This window comes from Athene cunicularia, assembly GCF_003259725.1.
Source record: "Athene cunicularia isolate RWA chromosome Z unlocalized genomic scaffold, athCun1 chrZ_part1, whole genome shotgun sequence".
Classification (NCBI taxonomy): domain Eukaryota; kingdom Metazoa; phylum Chordata; class Aves; order Strigiformes; family Strigidae; genus Athene; species Athene cunicularia.
Window position 1 is genome coordinate 11,471,715 of NW_020799142.1, and position 22,919 is coordinate 11,494,633.

Genomic DNA, 22,919 nt, shown 5'->3' on the forward strand with positions numbered 1-22,919 from the left:
CTGATTGCCCAGGATACTAATTGTGAGTGATTATCTTAACCTCATTTTTTGTAATATTGTATCCTGTAGTATCATGGCCTGTCTATAGTTGACTCCTTAATTGGTTGGAGGAATACTTTTGTTCCAACAGTTTGCTAGGTATGAGTGAGAGGCTGTCTCTTATGAGTGGTCAGAGTACTCTGTGTTTCACTCAAAATAATTTAGAAAGTCTTTACAATTATTTTCTGATGATTTTTGAGAATGAGCTGCCATATTCACACTGAAAGATGTGAAGTTTCTTTCCTCAGTTTTACTCCCTTCTCCTGAAGTTTCTCAGCAACGGTGATGAATTAAAATGAATACCTGAACTGGAGGACACTCAGGGTTCACATGGGGTAGAGGAACCAATTACTTAAAAGGCTGGGTAATAGAAAATTTAATAACTGTTATTTTTATATATATATTTATTTTTACCATGACCTGCCAGTTAATTACTTCGTAAATGACAACAGATGAGAATGATCATGATCTTTATAAACTGGTAAAATGAGACTGAGCCACCAATGCAACAAAGTGGTACAGCAGCAGATGCTCTTTATCTGTCATACCAGGTATTTCCAGCAAAGGGAGAAGTGTTAGTGTCACTGCACACGGACTTGTCAGATTTCTTTTCTACCTTTCTTCCATGCATTTATGATCAACCAAGAAAGATAGTTCTAACTGGAGCAGTTACAGGGAGGGCTACTACAGTGATGCCAGGAACGGCGAGTCTGATTTGCAAGAGAAGTTGAAGTTGTTTTGACAAATAAAAAGAAGGCTAAGATGATACAAAGTCGCTCTCCACAGAAGTGCTAACGGGAATAAATATTAGTCAAGAGCAATGCATATTGCTGTTCAGTACTGGCACAAGAACAAATGGTATTACTTGATTATGAATACATTGGAAATAATGGAAGAAGTTTCCTGGCAGTTAGGAGAGAGTATGTGGAATGGGCTTCCAGTGGGAGTAACATAGTTTTGTGGAAGCTTTTTTGTTTTGTTTTTATGAAAGCAGAATGAGAACAACAATAACAATATGGAAATTATTTTAAGAACTCAGTTTATAGAAAGCAGTTAGATTTTAGATTTGTCTGAAAGCTGGATTTGATGGCCCTCATGTCTGTATTCCGTGTTTGTCTATTTTTTTGTCACCTGTCCCTTTTGTGTGTGTGTGTTCATAGTTCTTGTCAGAGGCTTTTTGTTTTAACCTGTTATATCTTTATTAACAATATGTGGGTTTACAGGTGATGTATTTCTGCCTTAGAACTATTAAGAAACCTAAGTGCCTGCTTAAGTTATTGTCCTGGTTCAGCCAGGATAAAGTTTTCCCCAGCAGAGAGAGAGGGGGAGGGGATCTCCAGCCGGGTTATTCATACCATGCTGACGTCACGTCCGGGGGCGGAACCCTTTTCCTTGCTCCTTGGCGGGTTCGGGAGGGAATTTTGCTTTCCGTAAACCAGCTAGCGGTATTTCTCTGTATATCGTTTGTCTTGTTCACTGTTATTGCTGTTTATTGTTGTTACCATTGATACTGTTGTTATTCAGATTGTTCTATCACTCTGTTGTATTAAATTTCTTGTTATTTTAGCCAGGGTCTGTGCCTAAGTTCCAGCCCGACCGGCGCGGGTTGGGGAGGGGCAATGGCCACGTGCTCTCTCATCCCAGAAAGAATTAAAAATTGCACATTTATTCACTTAGTATAAATGAGACAGCAAAGACTGTAAGGGCCAGAGAGATTAAATTATATGCTTGAGTTAATGCAGAAAGTTGGGGTATAGCAGGGAATTGAATGCAGATCATTTGGTTCTGGTTCTTTGTCCAACTGCAAAATGTTTTGGGGTTTCTTTTCTGTAACATTCTCATGTTGAAGTTCTTAATGTTTCATTCACCATGTTGATCAGTCTGAGACTTACCAAAGATGCTTTAAATTACTGGTACATTTTAGTTAGGAACTTGTAACATTAAGAATTGAACCACTCTTAAATTTTTAACAAAAAATGGTGACATTTTTCCAGGAGTGATGACACTGATTTGAATTATCACATACATACAGTATCTCACATAAAGTTTTAAACAGAAATGGTTGAAATTAAAGGTTTCCACTTTTCTTTCATGAGGGGGTATTATGTAGCTAGGATATCTTCCTGAGAACCATATGACAGCATTAACTTTCCATTGCTGTTGCACTTGAACACTGCTGGCAGCATCTGTAATGTGTGCTTGTAGGACTAAGATTTGGTTGTCAGACAGGTCCTTTATCAGGCAGACACCAGTGCAGCTGAATGAAATCCTGAACTGCCATAACTTGATAAGCTGATACTTCTGAAGATGGCATGTTTAAAAAAAAAAAAAAAAAGTAAGTTTGAGTGAATTTCACAGTACACTGACAAAGGAAAAGTTTTTGGTTGTTGCAGAATTTTAAATGCTATTGTCTTAAGAAAAAAAAATCAAAACCCAAACACCATTCAGCACCAGTCACACTGGACTGAAATGTGTAAACTATACATTATTGATTGTAGGATTTATGTAATTCACTTAAGAACATAATGAGCTTTTCTGGCTGCTTAGTTGATATACAAAAACTGCATTTGGTAAATATACAATATAGTAGAAGAAATTTTTTAAATAGACATTACAAGAATTGATTCACAGATTTTATGTCTATCAGTCTTACATGAAGTATAATATACAGAACAGTTTCCTTAGTGTTTAACTGAGTTGTGAAATCCCTGTCAACAGATAATGATGCAGGTGCTAAAAGCGTACATGCTATAAAAAAAGGGATAGGACAGATTTATGAAGTAAAATCCAATAAGTATTTTGTATAAAAGGCAGCACAGTGGCTTAAGCTGTGCTGCAAGCTGTACTAGATACTGGTGAAACAGTTTAGGGAGGGATCACTGCAGTGCCTACTACGTTTCGTCTTCCTGTATATTTGTGGTTACCTTTGTCTGAAAGAGGGTATTGAGTAAGGTGGATCTTTGATTTAATTCAGTACAGATAGCTTTCTGGTTTAGTATAGGCATGTGTGATTAATAAAACTGAGAAAACTCATTTCTGGCTATTAATTACAGATACAGTTTCATACATTGAAGAAACCACCATAATGTAAAAAGATACAAGCAAATACTTTTTAAAATGTATAGTTTGCTAGGTCATGTATTTTTGCTTGGGAGACATCCCTTTCTGATTGAATGTCTGTAATACAGAAATTGGACTGTGTTTCATCAGAATGGTAAGGTAGATAGGTCACAAATCCCAGTAATACTTGTAATTACTTTAATCCATTATCTGAGAGAAACTATCAGAGATACATTTTTCTGATCAGGTACTTGGATGTGGCCCTAACTCTTCTGCATGCAGGCTGTAAAGTCGCATGACTTTGAATTCCCGCTAAAGTGAGACAGTAGATAAGATCCTCTTACATGTTGGTATTTCTTAAACATAATCTGAATGACTAACTATTGAGCCCTGAGATCTTGTTTGGCAGAATAAAAGAGGATTATTTTTGTCGATTTTGTTTGTGTCTTGTGTCACTTTTCTGTGACATGTTCAAACATGACACAAATAAGCGCTAAAGTAGATACTTTAATCTAGGTCTTTCATTCTCCTGTGAAGGCCTTCAGAAACAATAAAACGCCTTTACTTAACTTGTAATTACAAGAGGATCAGTGCATGTAATTATCCTTGTTCCCATCACCTTTCACCTTTTTTTTTTTTCCTCTCAGTTCAGCTTTAATGAGAGTTTTAATTGTAGCTTTCTAGATGCAGTTAGCAAAACAACTTTAACAACTTTTAGACGCTTTGGACTGAAGATAAGAAAATACTAATTTTATTATGTATCTTCAGAGAATCAAATGGTAGAAAAAGAGTGGTAGGGATGTTTCATGCTATGCACTGTATGACTTGTCACTTGGACAGTGAGAAAGTGTGATCCAATGCCATGGATTTTTATTGCCATATAGAAAAAATGTCAGATATTAAAGATGTCTGAAAGTGTGTAACTGATCAAAACCTATCTTATCCTCTTGACATGTTACATTTTAACATGTTACATTTAGTGTACCAGACTGTATCTAGCTGTAATTGTAAAGTCTGTGATTTTGTTCTCCTCAGTATCCTGGAGTTGTGTGGTTTTTCTTGGTTGTGTGTGTTTTTTTTTTTTTTCTCTTTTCATTTAGATGCAGAGCCTGAAAGGTGGTACAGAAGCCATTGCTCATTTGGACCAATTAGAAGCTGATTATTATGATCTACAGCTTCAATTATATGAAGTGCAGTTTGAGATCTTGAAATGCGAAGAGCTGCTGCTGACAGCACAACTTGAAAGCATCAGAAGACTGATGTCAGGTGCTTTATGTATTTTAAATAAGACATAATCTATAAAAGAGAATTCTCTCCCTAGGAGTCTAATAAAGCCTGTGGGAATAAAATGAGCACAGATTCTTTATCATGTGAAGAACTGGAGCTTCTAACATAAGTACTGGTAAATTAAAATTTATGCTTGTTCATAAGGTGTATCCATATACATAACATAAGTTTGGGCCTGTGTTTGCAAATAAGCATGTAAGATACTGCTTAAGTTTTGGAAAACTAAATTGAGGGAGGAGGAAATGTCTTCATTACTGGACTTGTCTCATTAAAAATTTGCATTAGTATTATTAATTTCTTTGAAGTGATTGGTTTTCAAGAGGTTTTCCTGCAAATCAGAGTCCTTTGGCTAAACTTTGAAGCTTGCCATGGCCTTCATTGCTGTCTCACTGATTTAGAGCAGTGATGCAAATCTCAAGTTTACAGAACCTCCTATAACTTACGTACTTACAAACTATGGAAATGGTACAGATAAATCATACAGCATTTTTTTAATCCAGTTCTGTCCTTTGGACCTTTCTATAGTTAATGAGTTTATTCACACCAGCTCTGTTTTACTCTTTAGTGCATAGGGCTTACATAGCAAATTTTGTTATGGATAGAAAAGTCATTTAAGAAGAGAGATTTCAAGCTGAGTTGTATTGTGAATTACCTCTGGAAAAAGAGAAAACAGGTATTAATTATGGATTCTTTATGCTGTCATGTGAATCTCCTCCTTTAGGCTTGTAATGACAACAGTCGCAACTGCATGTGTAGAAGATGAGGTTTGAAAACGTAAATGACTTAAAGAAATCTGTCAGCTTTGACTAGGTGCCTCTGTGGAGAGCTAGTTAGTGCTTTAGAGATAGTTTCTGTACTTGGGAAATCAAAATCAAATTTTGGTACTGAAGACATGGTATGGTTTCCTTACCTGTGGACCAAAGGAAATCCCTTGAACAGGAGGCTGAGAAAGAATGTGTATCAAAATCCTTTCTCTCTGATGTAGTAGTGAGAGTAAAACCTAAGGGCCCTCAAGCGTTTAGTTGTGCTGTAAAAACATCATAGGTCATTATGACTTGTCACTAATGTTTTCACTAAACTCAAAAAAAAACCCAACCCCATGACCTGATCCAAAATAAAACAAAATCCACAGTCAGCTAAACAACTGACCTTCTCCTTCCCCTCAGCAACAAACTAGTTCACTATTCTGGCTTCCTTTGCTATTTTAAATTTATATTCTTTAATAATAAATCCAAAAGGGTTGTTTGTTTTGGTTTGGGTTTTTTTCTGTTAAAGACAGCTGTCTATGTTAGAAGTAATTACTCTCTTTTAATAACTCTCGGCTGCTATCCCATGGGACAGAAAATGAAAAATACAGTTCTTAAATGTGTGGGAGTTTTGTTCAAAGGATGAAATTACCTCTTCGGACTTTACTTAGGTGGAGAGGATAGAACACTCAATGTGAAGAATGTGATACTGAAGTAGCTACATGTCTTCAAGACTGTCCAACACCAAATCTGAATGAAATAATTTAAAACATATAGTGGTCTTTTAAAATGTGTTGTTTCCTATGCTGTCAAAGAGAAAAGTGATCTGTTGCATCTTCTCTTATGCTTCCTTTTTGAAGTGTACTTATAGTCGGTAAAGGAATAGCCTTTTAAGTGTGCACATCTGTATGATATGAAATACATGTATCTTAGTGACTGGTAGAGGCTGTTGCTGTTCTTTACTCTTTGACTGTATTGGTACTGCAGAGATACTTCAGTTTTGGATTCTGTTTTGATACAAGGGACATCAGCCATACTACTAGTGAAGTCCCTACAGAATTTTTTGAGAGTGAATGTGATTTGATTTGACTGCCAGTTGGTTGTAATCTAGAAGAAAAACATTTTATTGTACAAACTCAGCACACTGGATCTGAAAAAAGTACCAAAGGATAATAGATTGTCATATTATAAACAACAGTAGTAGTTTTTTACTGTCATTAAGTAAATACCTGCACTGAAATTCACAAAATGTGAATTTATTACATTAGAATTTTAAAGAGTCTTATCCTGTCCATACAAACTATTTGTACATCCTTATAAGAAGGTTTTGTCGTGGATGCACTTGTAAATGCCTTCTTTTAACTCTACCTGGAAGTGTTCTAAAATAAAATTTGCATGTAAACTCTCCCATTTTATAAGTGCATGGCAAAATACAGTTGTTAGCTGTGAATCTTATTTTTATTCACTGATGTCTCAAAGTGGGTTCTAGTGACTTGGCAGTGCTACATATGGATGAAACTTCATAGATTTTATTTTTTAAACTGAGCACTGAAGTAAAGAATCTAGTAGGTCTGGTTTAATTAGATTTTAATATTAACGTAGCATTGTGCTTTCTTTACTGGCCCTGCCATGTTTTCTGCTGAGCTGAAATGAGCACAATAATCATAATTTTGATTGCAGCAGAAACTGTACACACAAATAACATGAAGTGACAACAGCTTTTAAAATGGACAATGTACCGAAGAAAACCCTGCCCCTCTCCCCACATAATCTGGTAGCAGAAGGAGGAAGTTACGGTCTTGCTGAAAGTAGCTGTTGAAGTTGAAATGAGAAGGTTTGTTGGTGCTGCAGAGCAGATACTTGACAGTCATGCCAGCTGTATCTGCCTGTTCCAGCCAGCAGTTATGCATATCCCTCTTGGTGTATTACAAAAAATCCTTCTTAGTATGCAGTGAAATAGGGAACAAGAGGCCTTTGCTGCTTCTTCATCCCAACATTGTGCAAGGATTTATAATCATCACTCTTTCCTTCTTGGCAAGAGATGAGAAAGCAGCATTAAGAGATGAGCTCAATGTTATACTAAATACTCAGGAGACTAAAAATCATGAGTGTTGATAAAACTCTTAGTAATGACCTCCTTTTCAGGCCTGTAACGCTCTGAAGGATTGCCTTGAAGTTACCCTCCCTCTGCTGCCTTTGAGCAGAAGCAGTGACTGGGAGGCCAGAAACCTCCTGAGAGCGCCTTTTTGGTGTTTTGTTGTCCAATTCCCCTTTCATGAAATTAATAGTCAATAGTGGAAGAAGAATCTCATGCCAAAGAGTTCAGAAAGAGTCTGTATATCCTCAACTTTGTAAAGACCAGAGGATATTACTGCACATCGTGTGTCCCTTGTATTAGTTAAGAGATCCAAAGACATGTGTGGACATTGTGATCAAGTTAGGCTACAGACACAAGTGTGTGATTAGCGTTGCTTTTTTTTTTTTTTTTTTAAGTGCTCTGAGCTTACCTGAATACCAGGCTGTGCTTCATTGCTACTGATTTCTGTTCTTCCTATAAACTTTAAAGCCCTACAGTGCTTTGCTGTTTAGTGCTTTTCCTCTGACATTTTCTATAGTGCTCTGAAAGGATGATAGCATTCTTTTGCATTAAATCTTCCAACTCAGTGAAAGGGTTGTTGAACAAAACAAAAGCTTAATGAAATACAAACTATTGATTTTACTTTTTCATTGCTGACATTTTTGAAACAGAGAAGAGAGATGAAGTGGTATATTATGACACTTACGAAAGTATGGAAGCCATGCTTGAAAAAGAGGATATGGGAACATCTATATACTTGCAAAAAGAGGAGCTGCAAAAGTTACAACAAAAAATCCGCCAGCTGGAAGCAAGGCGTGGACGTATTTCAGCCAAGAAAGCCTACCTCAGAAATAAAAAGGTATTATTAAAAAATTTCTAGCATAATTAGCAATTTTAATAAAACTTCAAAAGGTTTAATTTCAGATACAACTTCCAAGCCTCCCAGAATTTTCATGGATTATATTTACTACTTACTAAAGGTTGTTTTACGGAGTACCAAATACAATAGCATGTATTACTAAATTGATCTATTTGAGATTGTTTCCCTTTTACTTTAGGAACCTTTAATTACTTTGAAGTCAACAAAGAAACCTGTTTCTGTTAACTAATGAGAATACTTTCATGTGGAAAGTACATGCTAGAATACATGATTTTACAGAGAGTAGTTTTATATATTTGCAGAAGAGAATTTTCAAGGGAGTTTTCTCACTAATGAGTTCTATTTTCATTCTCTTACCTCATCCTTTTAAATTTATGTAATGTATCATTGATACTCTGTATTCAGCAGATATATATGAAATCCAGTATATATTTTTAATTTGTATAACTAGGTGTGCTACTTAGTGCTATTTTGCTTTTTTGTGCATTACATGATCAAGATGTTGTGCAGAAAAGTATTTTAATATAGCTATTGTCTTGAAATTGTGTATCAAGTGTATATAAATATGTACATTCCTTTTTTCCAGAATCCCTTTTTTATTGTACCGTAACAGTCGGTGGTTGCATCAGTATGCGTTATTAATGAGTGATACAGCTTAATGAGTAGAATAGATCAAAGTTTTGAGAGAGCATTGTAATTCTTGTTATAAAAAAGGTTTGCACCCCATACTATATAGTATAAGTCTATGCAGAAGTCTCAGTTAAGACCTCAGTCTAGCTTGGGATCAGGGCTTGGTGTGGTTGTATGTTCCCTGTGATGTCCTTTAAGGTGGGACATGAGCCCTTTATGTAAACAGCTCTAGTAGTTTGAGGGTAAAGCCTTCAGGTCTTGCCTCCCTTTCATAACTAATTTATCTATTTCTGTATCTGAATCTGAAGCAGATAAAACAAAACAGCAGTTGATACATTTTGTATTTTGGATTTTTTATATTTCTTCAGTAACGGTCCTGTCTCTGATTAACACAATATGGAGAAGACTGCAAATAAATTATTATAAAAGAAAAGACTTTTGTTAGCCAGTTATGGAAAGTAGTTTGCTCAGAGTCATTGGGTTTGTTTATATGAGTTGGTAAAAATAAAAAGTATCAAGAACTTGGGCTTTTGAGTATTTTAAGGAGTAGATCCTGTCATGTTATGCTAATTAATGTAGACTACATTATATTAGTTAAGCAATTTTCTCCTGAATATGAAAAGACATTGCTGGCATCTTACAGAGTAGACAAACCTGTTTAAAAGTGACAGCCTGATTGCTGTTCCTTACTTACAACATACTGGATTTAACAAATCAAGAAGTAACCCTGAAGCAGGAGTAGAGATTTTTTTAGCACGTCTTCTTATCTGTATAATGAACTAATCACCTTCAATTGGCTCATTTGTTTCAAGGTTATGCTGTGATAAAATACCTTGTTTAAACTGAAGGAATTAGTTCTAGGCTGTAACACTAGTTGTAGCATGCCTGCTTGTGTACTGAGAAAAGGTGCAGAGTTATTTATGATAGTATTGCTCATCTGGGTCTGTGTGCAAGAGTAATACAGCAATGTCTACTCAACATTGTGCTGGAAGAATGTTGCTATACTGCTTTCAGGACCTGAGGTAATGTCGCCATGTGGAATTTCACTGCTGGATGTCACAGCATGGACATCATAGTGCTCTCAGAACTAGTTCCAGCTCTTCACTGGTTTCATTGCCCAGCGTAGCATTATCTGCAATTGAGTGCTGCAATGAGATACGTAGCTTTCAGCTTCTAAAGAAATCACAGATTGGAATAATGTGTATTCAAACTTGCAGGGAGAGATAGAATACTTTAATTTGAAGAAAAAAAGTAGTCAGAATCTGTTGTGGTGTGCCATTTTGTGACACTCACTGGGCAGAAAAGAACATAGCCATTTTGATGGATATTTATGGTAAAGGTATTTACTGTAGCTGCTCTTATTATTGCTGACTAATGCAGAGCCCTACTAAGTTTACTAGTAGTTACCTGAAAATCAAGGCTCTTGTGGCTTTGATTTGAACATGAAGAAGCTTTGTATCTTGAGTGACCATTCTAGTGATATCATAAAACATTGTTAATGAGCACTGTTCATAGTGCCTGATATGGGCAGCTGTACTTTATGAAACAGGGAGGAAAAAAGGCTTGTTGCTCTGAAGCGTTTGCAGTTTAAATTAAACATGCAGAACAAAGATACAGATAGGATACAGGAGCAGATTCTAGATGATGAGAATAAGCACAGTAATGACTGAATGCTGACTGGTGAAAAGAATGAGTTTTTGAGGGTTCATTTGGAAAGTACTTACCATGTGGTCTCTTTCTCAGAGTGTGTCTGTCTCTCAATTAAGCAACATTTAATGAGAGTCTGCTTAATGCTTTACAGATTGTGTTCCTTACCATGCTTGTTTCAGCAAAGTATCTTAAAACAGACCTGTAAACAAATGTTCTGTTCTGGATTGGGTTGTTGAGGTTTGTTTTTTTTTTTTTTTTTTTTTTTTTTTTTTTTTTGTGTGTGTGTGTGGGTTTTTTTGTTTTGTTTTGTTTTGTTTTCCTTGTCTGTTCTGTAGTTGAAAACAAAAAGGAAGCTGTACATTAAGTGGTGTATTTCACAGTCTTACGATACATTTAGAAATTACAGTCCTTGTTTATTATTAGGTTATTGTCAAATGAAGATTCCCTTAGGAGAATGCCTCCTTTCTAGCAGCAGATATCATAATTAAGAAAACAATAGGAAATTATTCTCTATCATCTGTTGGGTGTTTTTTTGGAGGAAGTTTCATCAACTGGATATTTGAAAATATCTGCTGTTGAAGAGATAACATAGTGAAAGGGAATTAATTACTTTGTATGGAATAAGACTCTATGTAATACAAATACAAATTGCTGTGACTATAGTCTCTATTACTTTTTTCAGAAATTCCTTTTGCTATTTTTGCAGTTGATCTTTCTTTTTTTTTGTTAATGATGTTGTCAAATAATTGTACCAAACTTTTATTTAGAAACTTTTGCTAAAGGTTTGTTAGAAACCTCATTTAGCTGTGGTTCTGAATAACTGAGCCAGCATTCTTTAAATTTACAGTTTTGGAGACGTTGATGTTCTTTCACTGTACTACCATGCGTATAAACTCTTTATTCTCTCTTTTTTTTAATATATATATATATATATATCACCTATTTGCATTTTTTAAGCAATCATTTCCTGATGTTCCTTTGTGTTGATGACAGTTATTAAAAAATAAGATTTATTATTAAAAAAAAAAAAGATTTAATAGTCTCATTTGTTTTCATATTTCTTGAAAGCTAGTTAACAGATTTTTTTATGAAGGATATCCCTACTATTATCCCAGTCTACCCCCTGCTGGCTGCACAGTAGTATTAATTAGGTTATCATATAGAACAAGCAGCTGTTTTATTAGGGAGATAGATTTATAGCAAAGAGTCGAGTTAAAAAAGGTGATGTAGGAGGCATCTAGAAAAATACTTTTGGAAAAATAGTTGTGCAGAAATTGAATTAGTTTACATCCAGGAAAAGTATTTTTTATCATGAGCAGATGGGAGAAGTAACTGGTTGGTGAAGCTGTTTGAGGTATGTTTGTAATGTGTGCTTTGATCTAGAAAGCTTCTTCACATGCTGTCATGTCCATTTAACAGGACACCTTTGACTACATTGCAAGATCATAGTTTAAAGCATAGCCCATGCTAAAACAGGTGTCATAGGGTTACTTGGTGTGCTTTCATATTATTATTATTGGTGGTGTTATTACTACTACAATAGAAGAGTGTAACAACAGAGAAAACTCCAAGTATGTTTTCTGCACATACTGAGCTTACTAAATGAGAAAATAAGCTTTTACTTAGGATGCTTTTCAATCTGAAAGCAAGACTCACCATAACTAGTTAAATATAATACTAATGCAGATCTATTTTTATTTATATTACATGTTACTAGTCTTAAACGTGGTAATTTATCTAATGATTAGAATTGACATGGTCCCTCAGCTCTCCCTTTTTGTCTCTAGAAGTACAGTTTGATACTGTGAAGTCAGTCAGGTGATTAAAAGACAAATGAATGTTGCTTCTTGGTGCTCTCTGTTCCATACAGTTGGTCACATCTTTCTTAAAGTGTGGCTATTACTGGATGTAAGGCTTTCCCAGTGCTGAGAAGGAAGGACTACTTCACATGTGCAGCAGGCTGTATTCCCGCTCATTACACCCAATTATGATGATTTCTTTATTTGATGGAGTTTTGTCTGTTTATGTTCAACTTGTCATCTGCCATAATCATCCAGATCATTTTGTTTAATGCTGCCACCTGGCTGGTTTTGTTTTTCTTCGTTCTTTGCTTGCAGTCACTTAAATCTTGTCTACAGGTAGAACTTTTTTTTTTTTTTTTTTTTTTTTGACCACTTCTGTAATTATTTAAGATGATTCAGATTTTTAATCAAATGCTGCAACATGTTTTCAGCTTCTCCTAGTCCTTTGTAATTTCAAGTCACAGAGATCTAATTACATTAAAGAAGGTTGTTCATTCAAAGTTAGCACCAAATATGTTTTGGTCTGGTTTATCCTTTTCACATACTTAAAATATCTTTCATTATTGCTCTTAATCAGAAAAATTTAAATACTGATGATAAAGAGAAAATGTTTCATAACAATGTGCCCCCCAAGTGTTTGAGACGTGGAAAAACCCAAACCTAACATACATTTTCCCATTATTTTATAACACTTTTATATCTCATAACATATATTCCTTGTTATTTTATATTACTTTTAATTGAACTTAGCACATAGAGAATAAACTCTAAAGGTAAATAAGTAGTAGTATTACAAAAAGATTCTGTAGTAATATTCTGAAGCTGTTGCTGTCTTTGAAATGCAGCAATTAGGTAGTTTGTACTTTGACAGTTACAATTTAAATGGATTAACTTTTCCAGCTGTATTAATTAAACTTTTCATTAGGGAAAAAAAATCCACAAACAAACACAAAGCCCAGCAGCATTTATATTTAATATATTTATAATATATATATATATTAATTATATATTATATAGATATAGATATAGATATAGATATAGATATAGATATAGATATAATATTTTCCTCTGATGAATCTAGGATGGTATTTCTACAGAAACTTATGCTCTTGTTGGTTACCTGTATACAGTAGCAACACTGATGGTCTTATTGTTTAGAAACATTTGAGACAGCACACTGGCTACCATGGTGGTGGTTATTTTTAGCCCTCCCCTCCTTGTTTTTGTGTCTTTCTGCCACTACTGTAGTATTTTGCTTGATGTCTGACAACCCCATCAGCTGCCCCAAGCAATGGCTTTCAGTGGCAAAGCTCCTGTCTCACTCTACCCAGTAAGTCAAACTGACTGATGCCTGGGAAGCCCATCGTTTTGGTGTTTTAGCTGCAGTCACACTCCAGGCTGCTTCCTGACACTGCCCCCTCTTACACAGCCATGAGATGTATTTCTGATTACACATAAAAGTTTATCATAGTTCTGTGTGGTGCTTGTATCAGGCCTGATTTCACTGTATCTACTGTCTGATTTCCTGGCTGTCAGTATTGTCCTATGAACATGTCACTATTTTAAATTCCTGCACATGCTCTGTTTTTTTTAACCTGTTCTTATTTGCAGGCAATGTAATAAATGCTTGTTTTTAAACCAGACATTACACACACGAACATAAGTGAACCTGCTTGTGCATGTGTAAAATCGTTACAACTTTATTAATGTTTGTGCTTGCAGAGTGTGCATGCAAAAGATGAACTGACACTTGTAAATGAGAAGCTCTTTAGTTGCATAAATGCATATATGTAGTATATTTTGAGAGTTAGTTATTATCCACATACACAAATACATGGAGTTACACAACGGGTTTATGAAGTATGTGACAAATTGGTGTTTGTTGTGACTTTTGTACCGGTATTGTAGAACAAACTTTTAAAGCAGCTGTTAACTTGTGTATATTATTTTGACAGCTAAAATTAATAGGTTTGGGTTTGTCTGTCTTGGTTTTGTTTCTTTTTTATGGTTTTACTCTTAAGTTAGATTAGATTGATTAAATCTTGTTTGAGATAGAAAAGTAAAAATTACAAAGCCTAGTGCTATTGGTGAAATACAACATTATAGCCTGTGAATTGGTATTTTAAAATCATATCCTACAGATAACATTTTCTGTCTCTACAGGAGATCTGTATTGCAAAGCATAATGAAAAGATCCAGCAGCGTCACCAGAGTGAGGAGGAATACAAAATGCACCATACTATTCAGCTAGTAAGTTTGAATTTTCTGCTGTTGAGTTTAGCCTTTAGTTGACAGGTTGCATTCCTCATTATACATTCATTTGGTGAGTATTCAGAATGATAGATGTTTTTAAAAGGTGGTGTGTATCCCTGACCTTTGCACCATGGATTTCTGTATCATATTATGCTGGTAAGGGGGACATAGAACCCAAGCAAATAAAACAGTTCTTTCATGCTAGTTTCACAGTCTAAAATGATTACTGCTAGGGTTTGTCTGCATAGTTTGTAACCATGTGCATATAGATGATTCTGGACATCTCTGAGTATGGCTTCAGATACATAGAGATGAGTAAGGAAACCATACACATTTCTTCTTGAATCTTAATAAGTGTGTTCATTATTTTTCTTCGTTCTACAAAAGAACTAACTTTTGTAAATCTGTAGTTGCAGCTGGATGCTCCGCAATTCTCTGCACAGTCTCATCGCAGAGAACAGGCTAGCCAGTCTGAGTCTTTTGCTGAACATCCTAGCATATTCAAATTCTGGGCTAGGTCTTGGGAGCTGATATAGTATCAATATTTAATAAAGATCACTGACAAAGATGCATTGAAATCCAAGTCTCTTTAATTCAGGCTTCAATTAGATTAGCGAAAGTGATTCTGTTTCATCCTTATACATTTTTAACATTGATATATTTGTGCAGGAAATCAGCTGCATAATTTATTTTATAAAAAGGCTACTTGTGAAAGACAGTACGCACTGGCATACTCTTTCAGGAACTTAGAAAAAAATTCTTGCAACAAGGCAAAGGAGTTTGCTGTGTGGGATTGTAGTCCATTTATCACTTTTAAAAATAAGACTTGACAAAGCTGAAGGATTTTCTTGTCTGTCAAACACTATAGAGCTTTTTTGTTACATATTTTATGGAATTGTATGCTTGTACTATATAGAGAACCTTAAGCTGGGGTGTTTTGTCTTTTTTTCTGTTAATAGTGTGATTGAAAATTTCTACTATTATTGTAAAATAGGTTTTCAGCTGGGGGTTTTTATGAAGAATTTTTAAAAGAAAACCTCAAGGCTGTCCAAACCCAAAACCAAATAAGAATTGTGATTTCACTGTTATTCAAAAACAAAACAGAAAACTCCAAACCAAACCAAAGAAAGAACCCCCTTGAGTTTGAGACTGCTTCAGAAGTTTGATCTGATTGCATATGTAACATGCAGGTGTGGTGGTAGAACTATCCTTTCTTCTTACTATAATATTTTCTTTATGCTTCTGTTTTAACTTCTTTGCCCCATTGCTCTGTTATATTCACTACATGCTTTTATTCCTCTTCACCTTTTCCTGTTTCCTGTCCTTACTATTTTTCAGACCTGTTCTCCTCTTCCTCTTCCTAATGCATCTATGCTTACTTCCTTCCAAATCACAGGAGTTGGCTCTTTATGAAGGACACCAGGCCACTAGGTGACTTCTGAAAATGGCAGGCAGACAGACACTGCTTTTGTGTTCACTGAATGACAGTAAATGTTCACAAAAATGATCAGAATTTTTAATTGTGATGATGAAGATGAGCTTTTAAAAGTAATACTAAATACTGTGAGTCATTTAAAAATTAAAGCTGTTGTTTCTGCTCAGGGTTTTTTCTTTATAGTCACCTGTTCTATCACTTTTCCTGATAACATACAATGACTTTTGCAACCTGATAACTAGTATCCACTTTCAGTAAATTTGAAGAGTAATGTTTTGTTTCAAAGATGTAGTAACTTTGAAGTTTGTGAAAATGGATGACTAGTTAAAGGAAGTTGATCCAAATGTGCATTTTCACTGAGGTAAGATCCCCAAACAAGAAAAAAATACAGCTGTCTTAGCTGCAGGGAAGAGCTTTATTTATTTATTTACCCTGTAAGATTACAGAAAATCAAGCTGGATTAAATAATGACAGCTTAAGTTAAGTAAATAAAAAACTTTTATTTACTGTTGTAAATGATAATGAAAATGTTTACTTAATTTGCTCAGTATTGGATTCAGAACTTTGTGCCATCAGTTCTGTGATTTCTTGCACTGTGAAAATACTAATATGACGTTTAAATGGGCAGTGTTGCAATTTGGACTGTCATTTTGTTCTTAGAGTGAGAGAAAACGGATACTGCATTGCTGTCTGGCTAGTTTATACACTTTTTAATTTAAGGGGGCTGTTTTCAGTTCAGTATTCTGTCACAGATCTAGATTTTCTCATCTTTCAAGGTAACAAGTCTTCAAGTGTTCCAGTTCCAGATTGAAATCTTTCTTTACTGATCTTTGCATTTCTTTAGATTATAAAACATGAATTATACTGTGTTTTAAGGGGAACACAAAGGCCAAGTTTTGAAGTTCAGAAATGTGTTTATTTGAGTAGATTCTTCTTGGGTAATTCTTAACAATCAGTAGAAGAGTAATTTTAATTGATTTTTTAAAATTATGCTAAACATAGCATTTTTGTGTTTTCCATGTATTTTCTCAGAAGCAAGATCAGTTACAAGATGAAGAGGAAAGAAAGAGCTCCTGGGTTAGTCAGGAGCGACAGAAAACACTGGACAGACTTCGCACATTCAAACAGGTAACAGAATAATAGTTGTTCTTTTCGACCAGTTTCTTTTGCAAAAGACATTTTCCCTCATGCCAGGGCTATACTACCCTGTTAGCTATTCTCTTTCATTGTGCAATTAACTGTTCTTTGGAAAATCTACAACAAAATATGGCATTGGTGGTAATGAATTCCTGTGGCTGTTGCATTTCCAGTTCTGCAATAAGCTTCTGTTCAGTCTTATATCTGTATCTTGTGACAAGACACTTAGCAAATATTCCTTAAAGAATTATAATCTAAATGGTATTTCCTCCAAGCATTACTGTCTGACATACCAACACTACTACTGATTGCTAGAACACCTGCCAGTAACTGCCCCCTGCTGTTACAATATAAGTATCAGAAAATGGATAGAAGATGGAATGAAGGGGAAAGAAGCAGCAAAGGGGTAGTGGAAGAAAACAGTATTAATTGGCAAATATATTTTGTTTTGATGAATAGATTAAAAAATACAGGTTTGAGAAGCTTCTTTACTGGAAAGCTGTCTTGTTCAGCAGTACACTTTTCAAATCCCTATTGTTTGCAAGGCTTGAATTGCATAACTTCGGTAAATTAAGGCAAATTTACTTATTTTAATCAGCAACCATTAATGAACTGACTTTATGTATGAGCATGTTTATATTGTTACGATCTCTGTTGCTTTAGATCTACCAAAATTGTGTAAAAATGCATCAGACCTGTTGTCACGCATCTGTCTTTCAGAAGCAGTTCAAATTTTGCAGAAAAATGCCAGTGATGAAACTAATAGGAAAAGACAGCTATTGAGGCAGCAAACTTAAGAACTAGATTAAAAATACTTTGGAAAGTCTCAAAATGTTTGATGTTTTCAAGAGATTCCTTTTTAAGAAGTATGATTCACATTAGGTCAGAGAGGACTTTGTTGCAGAGGGAGCCATTGACCAGTTTTAGAAAAGGAAAGCAAGAGGGAATTTTATATTTGTTTGCATAAAAACCAGTTTTGAATGTACAGTCTGGTTCTCAGTGAAATCCTAATTCTAATCCATGTATATGCCTGACTAGACCAATCACATGTACATTGTGACTTAACCAAGAATAAAAATTAAGAAAATGGATCTCTTTTTTTGCATAAAGGTGAGGATATATTTGCTTTGGTTTTACATCCAGAGCAAAATGAATAAAAAAGATCAGATGACACCCTAACAATGGGTACTTAGATTCTGGAATAGTGTGTTGTATGTACTTATCTAATTGTCGATAACTTACTCACTTTAGCGGTACCCTGGGCAAGTAATACTTAAATCAACCAGACTACGGCTGGCTCATGCAAGAAGAAAATGTGTGGCCAGCTCAGTGTCCTGTGTCAATCAACCTCAGTCTTTGCCAGTGACCATACAAATCCAAGAGAAAAGTGAAGAGGTGGAATTGGAGAATGCAGTTCAGCCTTTGCAAGTGCAGGAGTCCGCAAGCTTAGAACAACTTCAGGATATTTCGTTACCTCCCAATAGTGTTACCTCTGAACTGCCTCGTGTTAGTACTTCTCCACTCACCATTAATGAGCTTCAACCAGAGACTGTTGTACAGCTTCCACCCATTTTGCCTCCACCACCTCCACCTCCACCTTTACCCTCCAAGGAAGATGCCACCAAATCCTTAGAGAAAAGCGACAGCTTGGTTAAACGTCAGAGTGAGGAGAAGGGAGTCCAGCACTCTTCTGGTATCCCACCAACACATCTCTTTGACAGCAGTCAGCTAGTCAGTGCCAAGAAGAAGCTTAAGAAGACTGGTGATCTGGAGGGTTTACAGAGGAGGAGAGGTAATGTTTTAATTTCTGTGTAATTGTAATGCATATCAGTTCCTCTTTTGAATTACTCTATAGAAAAAATCCATAATTATGAATGGGAAGTTGTTAAATACTTTCCAATTGACAAATGCTGGCAACACAAACAGATGTTAGGATCTTTATGACAGTGTATGGTACACTTGTTCAGTTAGAAAACACTTGCGCAACTTAGTCTATGATATATCATGTTAGACTAGCAGGGAGATAAATGTTTCCTAAATGCTTATTTTCCTGTCTAGTTTACAGCCCGCATTGCAAATACATGCTTCACCTTGAGTGTGCAATAGTTTTTTTAGTAGCAGAATTTTACATAATTTGTGACCTAGTAAAATGGGTACTTGTCTTGGGACATAGGAAACCTTGAGAATGTTTTCAAGGTTTCTTTAAATTCTCCTACAAAAATCCACAGACTCTAAAGTACCCTTGAGAGCTGAATAAGGATATATACATATAACTACAGTTGGAAATTAAATCTGTAATCATTCAGTAAAGCATGTTAATAAATAAGTTAAAAGATCAAAAACTTCTTTGGAAACTGAGGAGAATGAATAGATCACAAGGCTGAGCTGGGAGATGTGTTACATCTTGTTGATTCTGTGCTACTTATTTTTAACTGTTTATCCCATGTACAAAATGGGTAGAACAGCAGCCATGCTTGAACAAAATAATCCTGGTGTTTTGGTGAAACATGCTATATTGGAGCGAAGTTTTTATTCAAAAATCAGAGATGGCTTTTTCAAAAGCACTTGGCTGAACTGTTTTATGGAAGTCACTGAGAAAAAGTACATCAAGTGGGCCTTAATTCACACTGCTGTAATATGACTGTAGTAACATTTTATTAAAGATTCTATCTGGCTCTGTCAGCTACTGCTACAGAAAACATCCCTCTATTGATATTTTCCCTCATCCAGATGAAATCAAAATTAGAACTGTCTTCATCAATCAGACAGAAACAAAAGTGTTTCCTCTAGAATTGTCCTTAAATAACTGAAAACCCTTGAAGCAACAGCATAGTTACAGAATTCTTAAGCTCTTAAGAATCTTTCAGGTTGCAGGTACAGTGTCTTAACTTCATCGTCAATTTTGAGGCTGCTGTGCTCCCTTCTTTTTCTGTAGTCCTGTTGTTCATTTTTCTGATACCCCTTTTATCTTGTAATTTTATATAAAGTGCATATTGTGCGTGCAATTTGATATACATCATAAAATGACAAATATAAAATCAAATTATATCCTCCCTCTTATGAGTATTGTTGTCTGCAGCAGCACTCTACCTGATGCTCTGTGTTTCCTGAGTTGTTCCAAGTATTGGCTTCAGAAACTTGTCTCTGTGTGACAGAAGAGTGTTTTTACAATTCTTCCTTCCTCCTTCAAATGTGCAGTCCTATATTATTCTTCTGTTTTTCTCTTGTGTCTGTTCCAGCTGTCTGGGCCATTAGTCAGATGGACAAAGCACACTCATAGATGCAAAACTGAATTTTAAAAATACACAAAAAAGAACTAGAGATGTGTATTAATCTATTGGTTGCTATGTGCTGCATGGTATATGTGCTAGCATATGTGAGCTATTTCAAACTACTGTACTTTATTATAATGCATTGTAGTTTTTCAAAGAGCCAAAGTGTGATTTTTATTTCTGCAGAGAACTAGTTTCATATTGGTGATAAAGGAAGGATTTGTGATAAAGTATTACCACTTCTCTGTTTTCATTAACTGTAAAGGAAGGCAGTTTATACAGGCACTCTGTGACTAGGTGCTAAATACATACATTAATCCAGAGAAGCAGGAAAACGCATGCTGTTGCAGTTGACTGTGCTGCTGCTTTCCTCACTGCCATGTAGTAATAATCATACAATATGTAAAGTTAGCCACAAAATGCAAGTGCTGAGAATAGACTACACAGTCTAATACTTAAGATAGATACTCATTACCTGAATTTTGAAGTCAAAAAAGATAATGTAGTAAACACTTTCATTGTGTTGGATTCATTGCAGCTGTTTTGACTTTCCTGACTGTAAAGAGGAAAGCCATATTGTAACCCCCAGAAGGGTTTACTACCTGCCTGATAGGAGGTTGAATGGTTTCAGAAATTGTAATTGTCTGTGTAGACCAGTTTTGACCTGGTAACAGGGAAGATAAACATGTAGACTAAACCAGTATTGGAGCTACCATTATACTTATGGTGTAGACTATCGGATTAATAGTATGTGGCTACTTTTTGGTCTGTAGGAAATATAAATGAAGGCTGATAAAGTTTAGTAAAAATAATACTGAATTTGATTTACTGCAGTGAGCTCCCCGATGGATGAAGTGCTGGCTTCCTTGAAGCGTGGCAGCTTTCACTTAAGAAAAGTTGAGCAGAGAAGTCTCCCTCCTTTTCCTGATGAAGATGATAGCAATAACATCTTGGCACAGATCAGGAAAGGGGTGAAACTGAAGAAAGTGCAGAAAGATGTTTTGAGAGAATCCTTTACAATTCTGCCTGATACTGACCCTCTGACAAGGAGCATCCACGAAGCATTGCGACGAATTAAGGAAGCATCACCTGAATCGGAGGATGAAGAGGAGAGTTTGCCTTGCACAGACTGGGAAAATTAACCTGTAATTAATCTACATTTACAAAGAAAAATTTCTTCAACACTTTTTGTATAACAATAGCGGCTAAGCCTCAGGTTGTGCATTCTAGGAAACAGTATGAACGTGACTAAACTGACATCCAGTGTGTTAAAACATGCACATATGAATTTAGTATAACTTTTCAAAGAATTTAAGGTTTATAGTAAGGAAAACTTTTTATTAGGCAACATCTTAGCCTTTTATTATCTGAATAATTTTGCTGACAGGACTGATCCTTTAAAAAAAGCTCTTACTTTGTTTAATAAGTTTTAAGTGTTTGCAGCTTACTGAAAGCAGCACAATGACTCTTGGACACACCTTGTACTTATTTTCTAATCACTTTTAGCCTTGTAAAAATTTAGCATGTTTATTACTTTGGACTGAATAGCTCCAAGTGAAGGACAGTTAGATCTGACTGCTGAACACATTGAAATCTCATCGGTTACCCCGTGTGACTGAGTCTTTGATAGTTTGGTTTCACTCTGTAAAATCTATTGACTTAACTGAATTTCCAGACTATTAATAGTAAATATACAAATATAATTTATACTTCTGCTATTCATACAAATCCCATGAACTTTCCTTATACTAAGATACAGTGCCTGAAAGTACAGATAGTGGACTTCAGCAGATGAATTCAATGATAGCAGAACAAACTAGAAATTACCAGGAGATTAGTTTTTAAAATTATGGCTGCATCAGTAGCACAAAGGGGTTCTTGATTACAATAACAGCATATAGTGCTGTTCTTCTGTGGTGGTTCTTCTCTGATAGTGGCATGTGGATGAACTTAGGTCTTAATGAAAGTTCCCACTAAACTTAAAATTTGGAGAAAAGAAAGGTATGACAATCTAAAGAATTTTAAAATCTGTTAAGAAATTAAAGTTATTTTGAGAGTATGGAAGATAAATATTTATAATCCTTGCAACACAGCTAGCAGTAGGAAAAAGATAACCTTTCTGGATATTTACAGTCAGGTATTTCTGCCCTGGTTAGTTATTACCGTAACTGGAGAATGATTGGTAAAGCATTACAGCTGTTTAAAAAGTGGTGGTGACTTAGCACATCATCTGCTGAATGTTGTTGTGATTATGAAATACTATGTCTCAAACTGTTCCATGGTGTGCTATTTTCAAGTAATAATATTTAAAATTTTTGAAAAGGAAAATAAATGTTGCCTTTATTTCCTCATGAACTAGCCATTGGCCACACTAATGATTTCATACTGTTTAATTATGGGCATGCTCCCTCTATTCCACACCAAATGTACTGCTAGTTCTGGAGTTGAAAATCCAGGAGTGGAGTTGTACTTAACTCTTGCTGAAACTCAAAGTGAAAATAATTTTGCTTGGATGATACTTTATTCTCTACTTACATACTGAAAACTCACTACCACAGTCCTTCAGAAATCAAGTGACAGCTATAAGAAAAGACATGGCTCGGAATTGACTGGGCTTTCTTAATGCAATTATTCCCTTTTCATTTCACAGA

General features: G+C 35.3%; 1 protein-coding gene across 1 annotated transcript in view; it reads left to right on the plus strand.

Annotated features, from left to right (window-relative positions):
• Positions 1-22,919, plus strand: part of JMY (junction mediating and regulatory protein, p53 cofactor) — a gene marked incomplete at its 5' end in the record, with an annotated part of 64,800 nt that overhangs the window by 39,385 nt on the left and 2,496 nt on the right. Inside the window, 6 exons of the mRNA XM_026865778.1 lie at positions 4,200-4,365; positions 7,881-8,068; positions 14,335-14,421; positions 16,892-16,987; positions 18,248-18,788; positions 21,103-21,413. Coding sequence (XP_026721579.1) covers positions 4,200-4,365; positions 7,881-8,068; positions 14,335-14,421; positions 16,892-16,987; positions 18,248-18,788; positions 21,103-21,410 — 1,386 coding nt within the window. The remainder of the gene's footprint in view (positions 1-4,199; positions 4,366-7,880; positions 8,069-14,334; positions 14,422-16,891; positions 16,988-18,247; positions 18,789-21,102; positions 21,414-22,919) is intronic.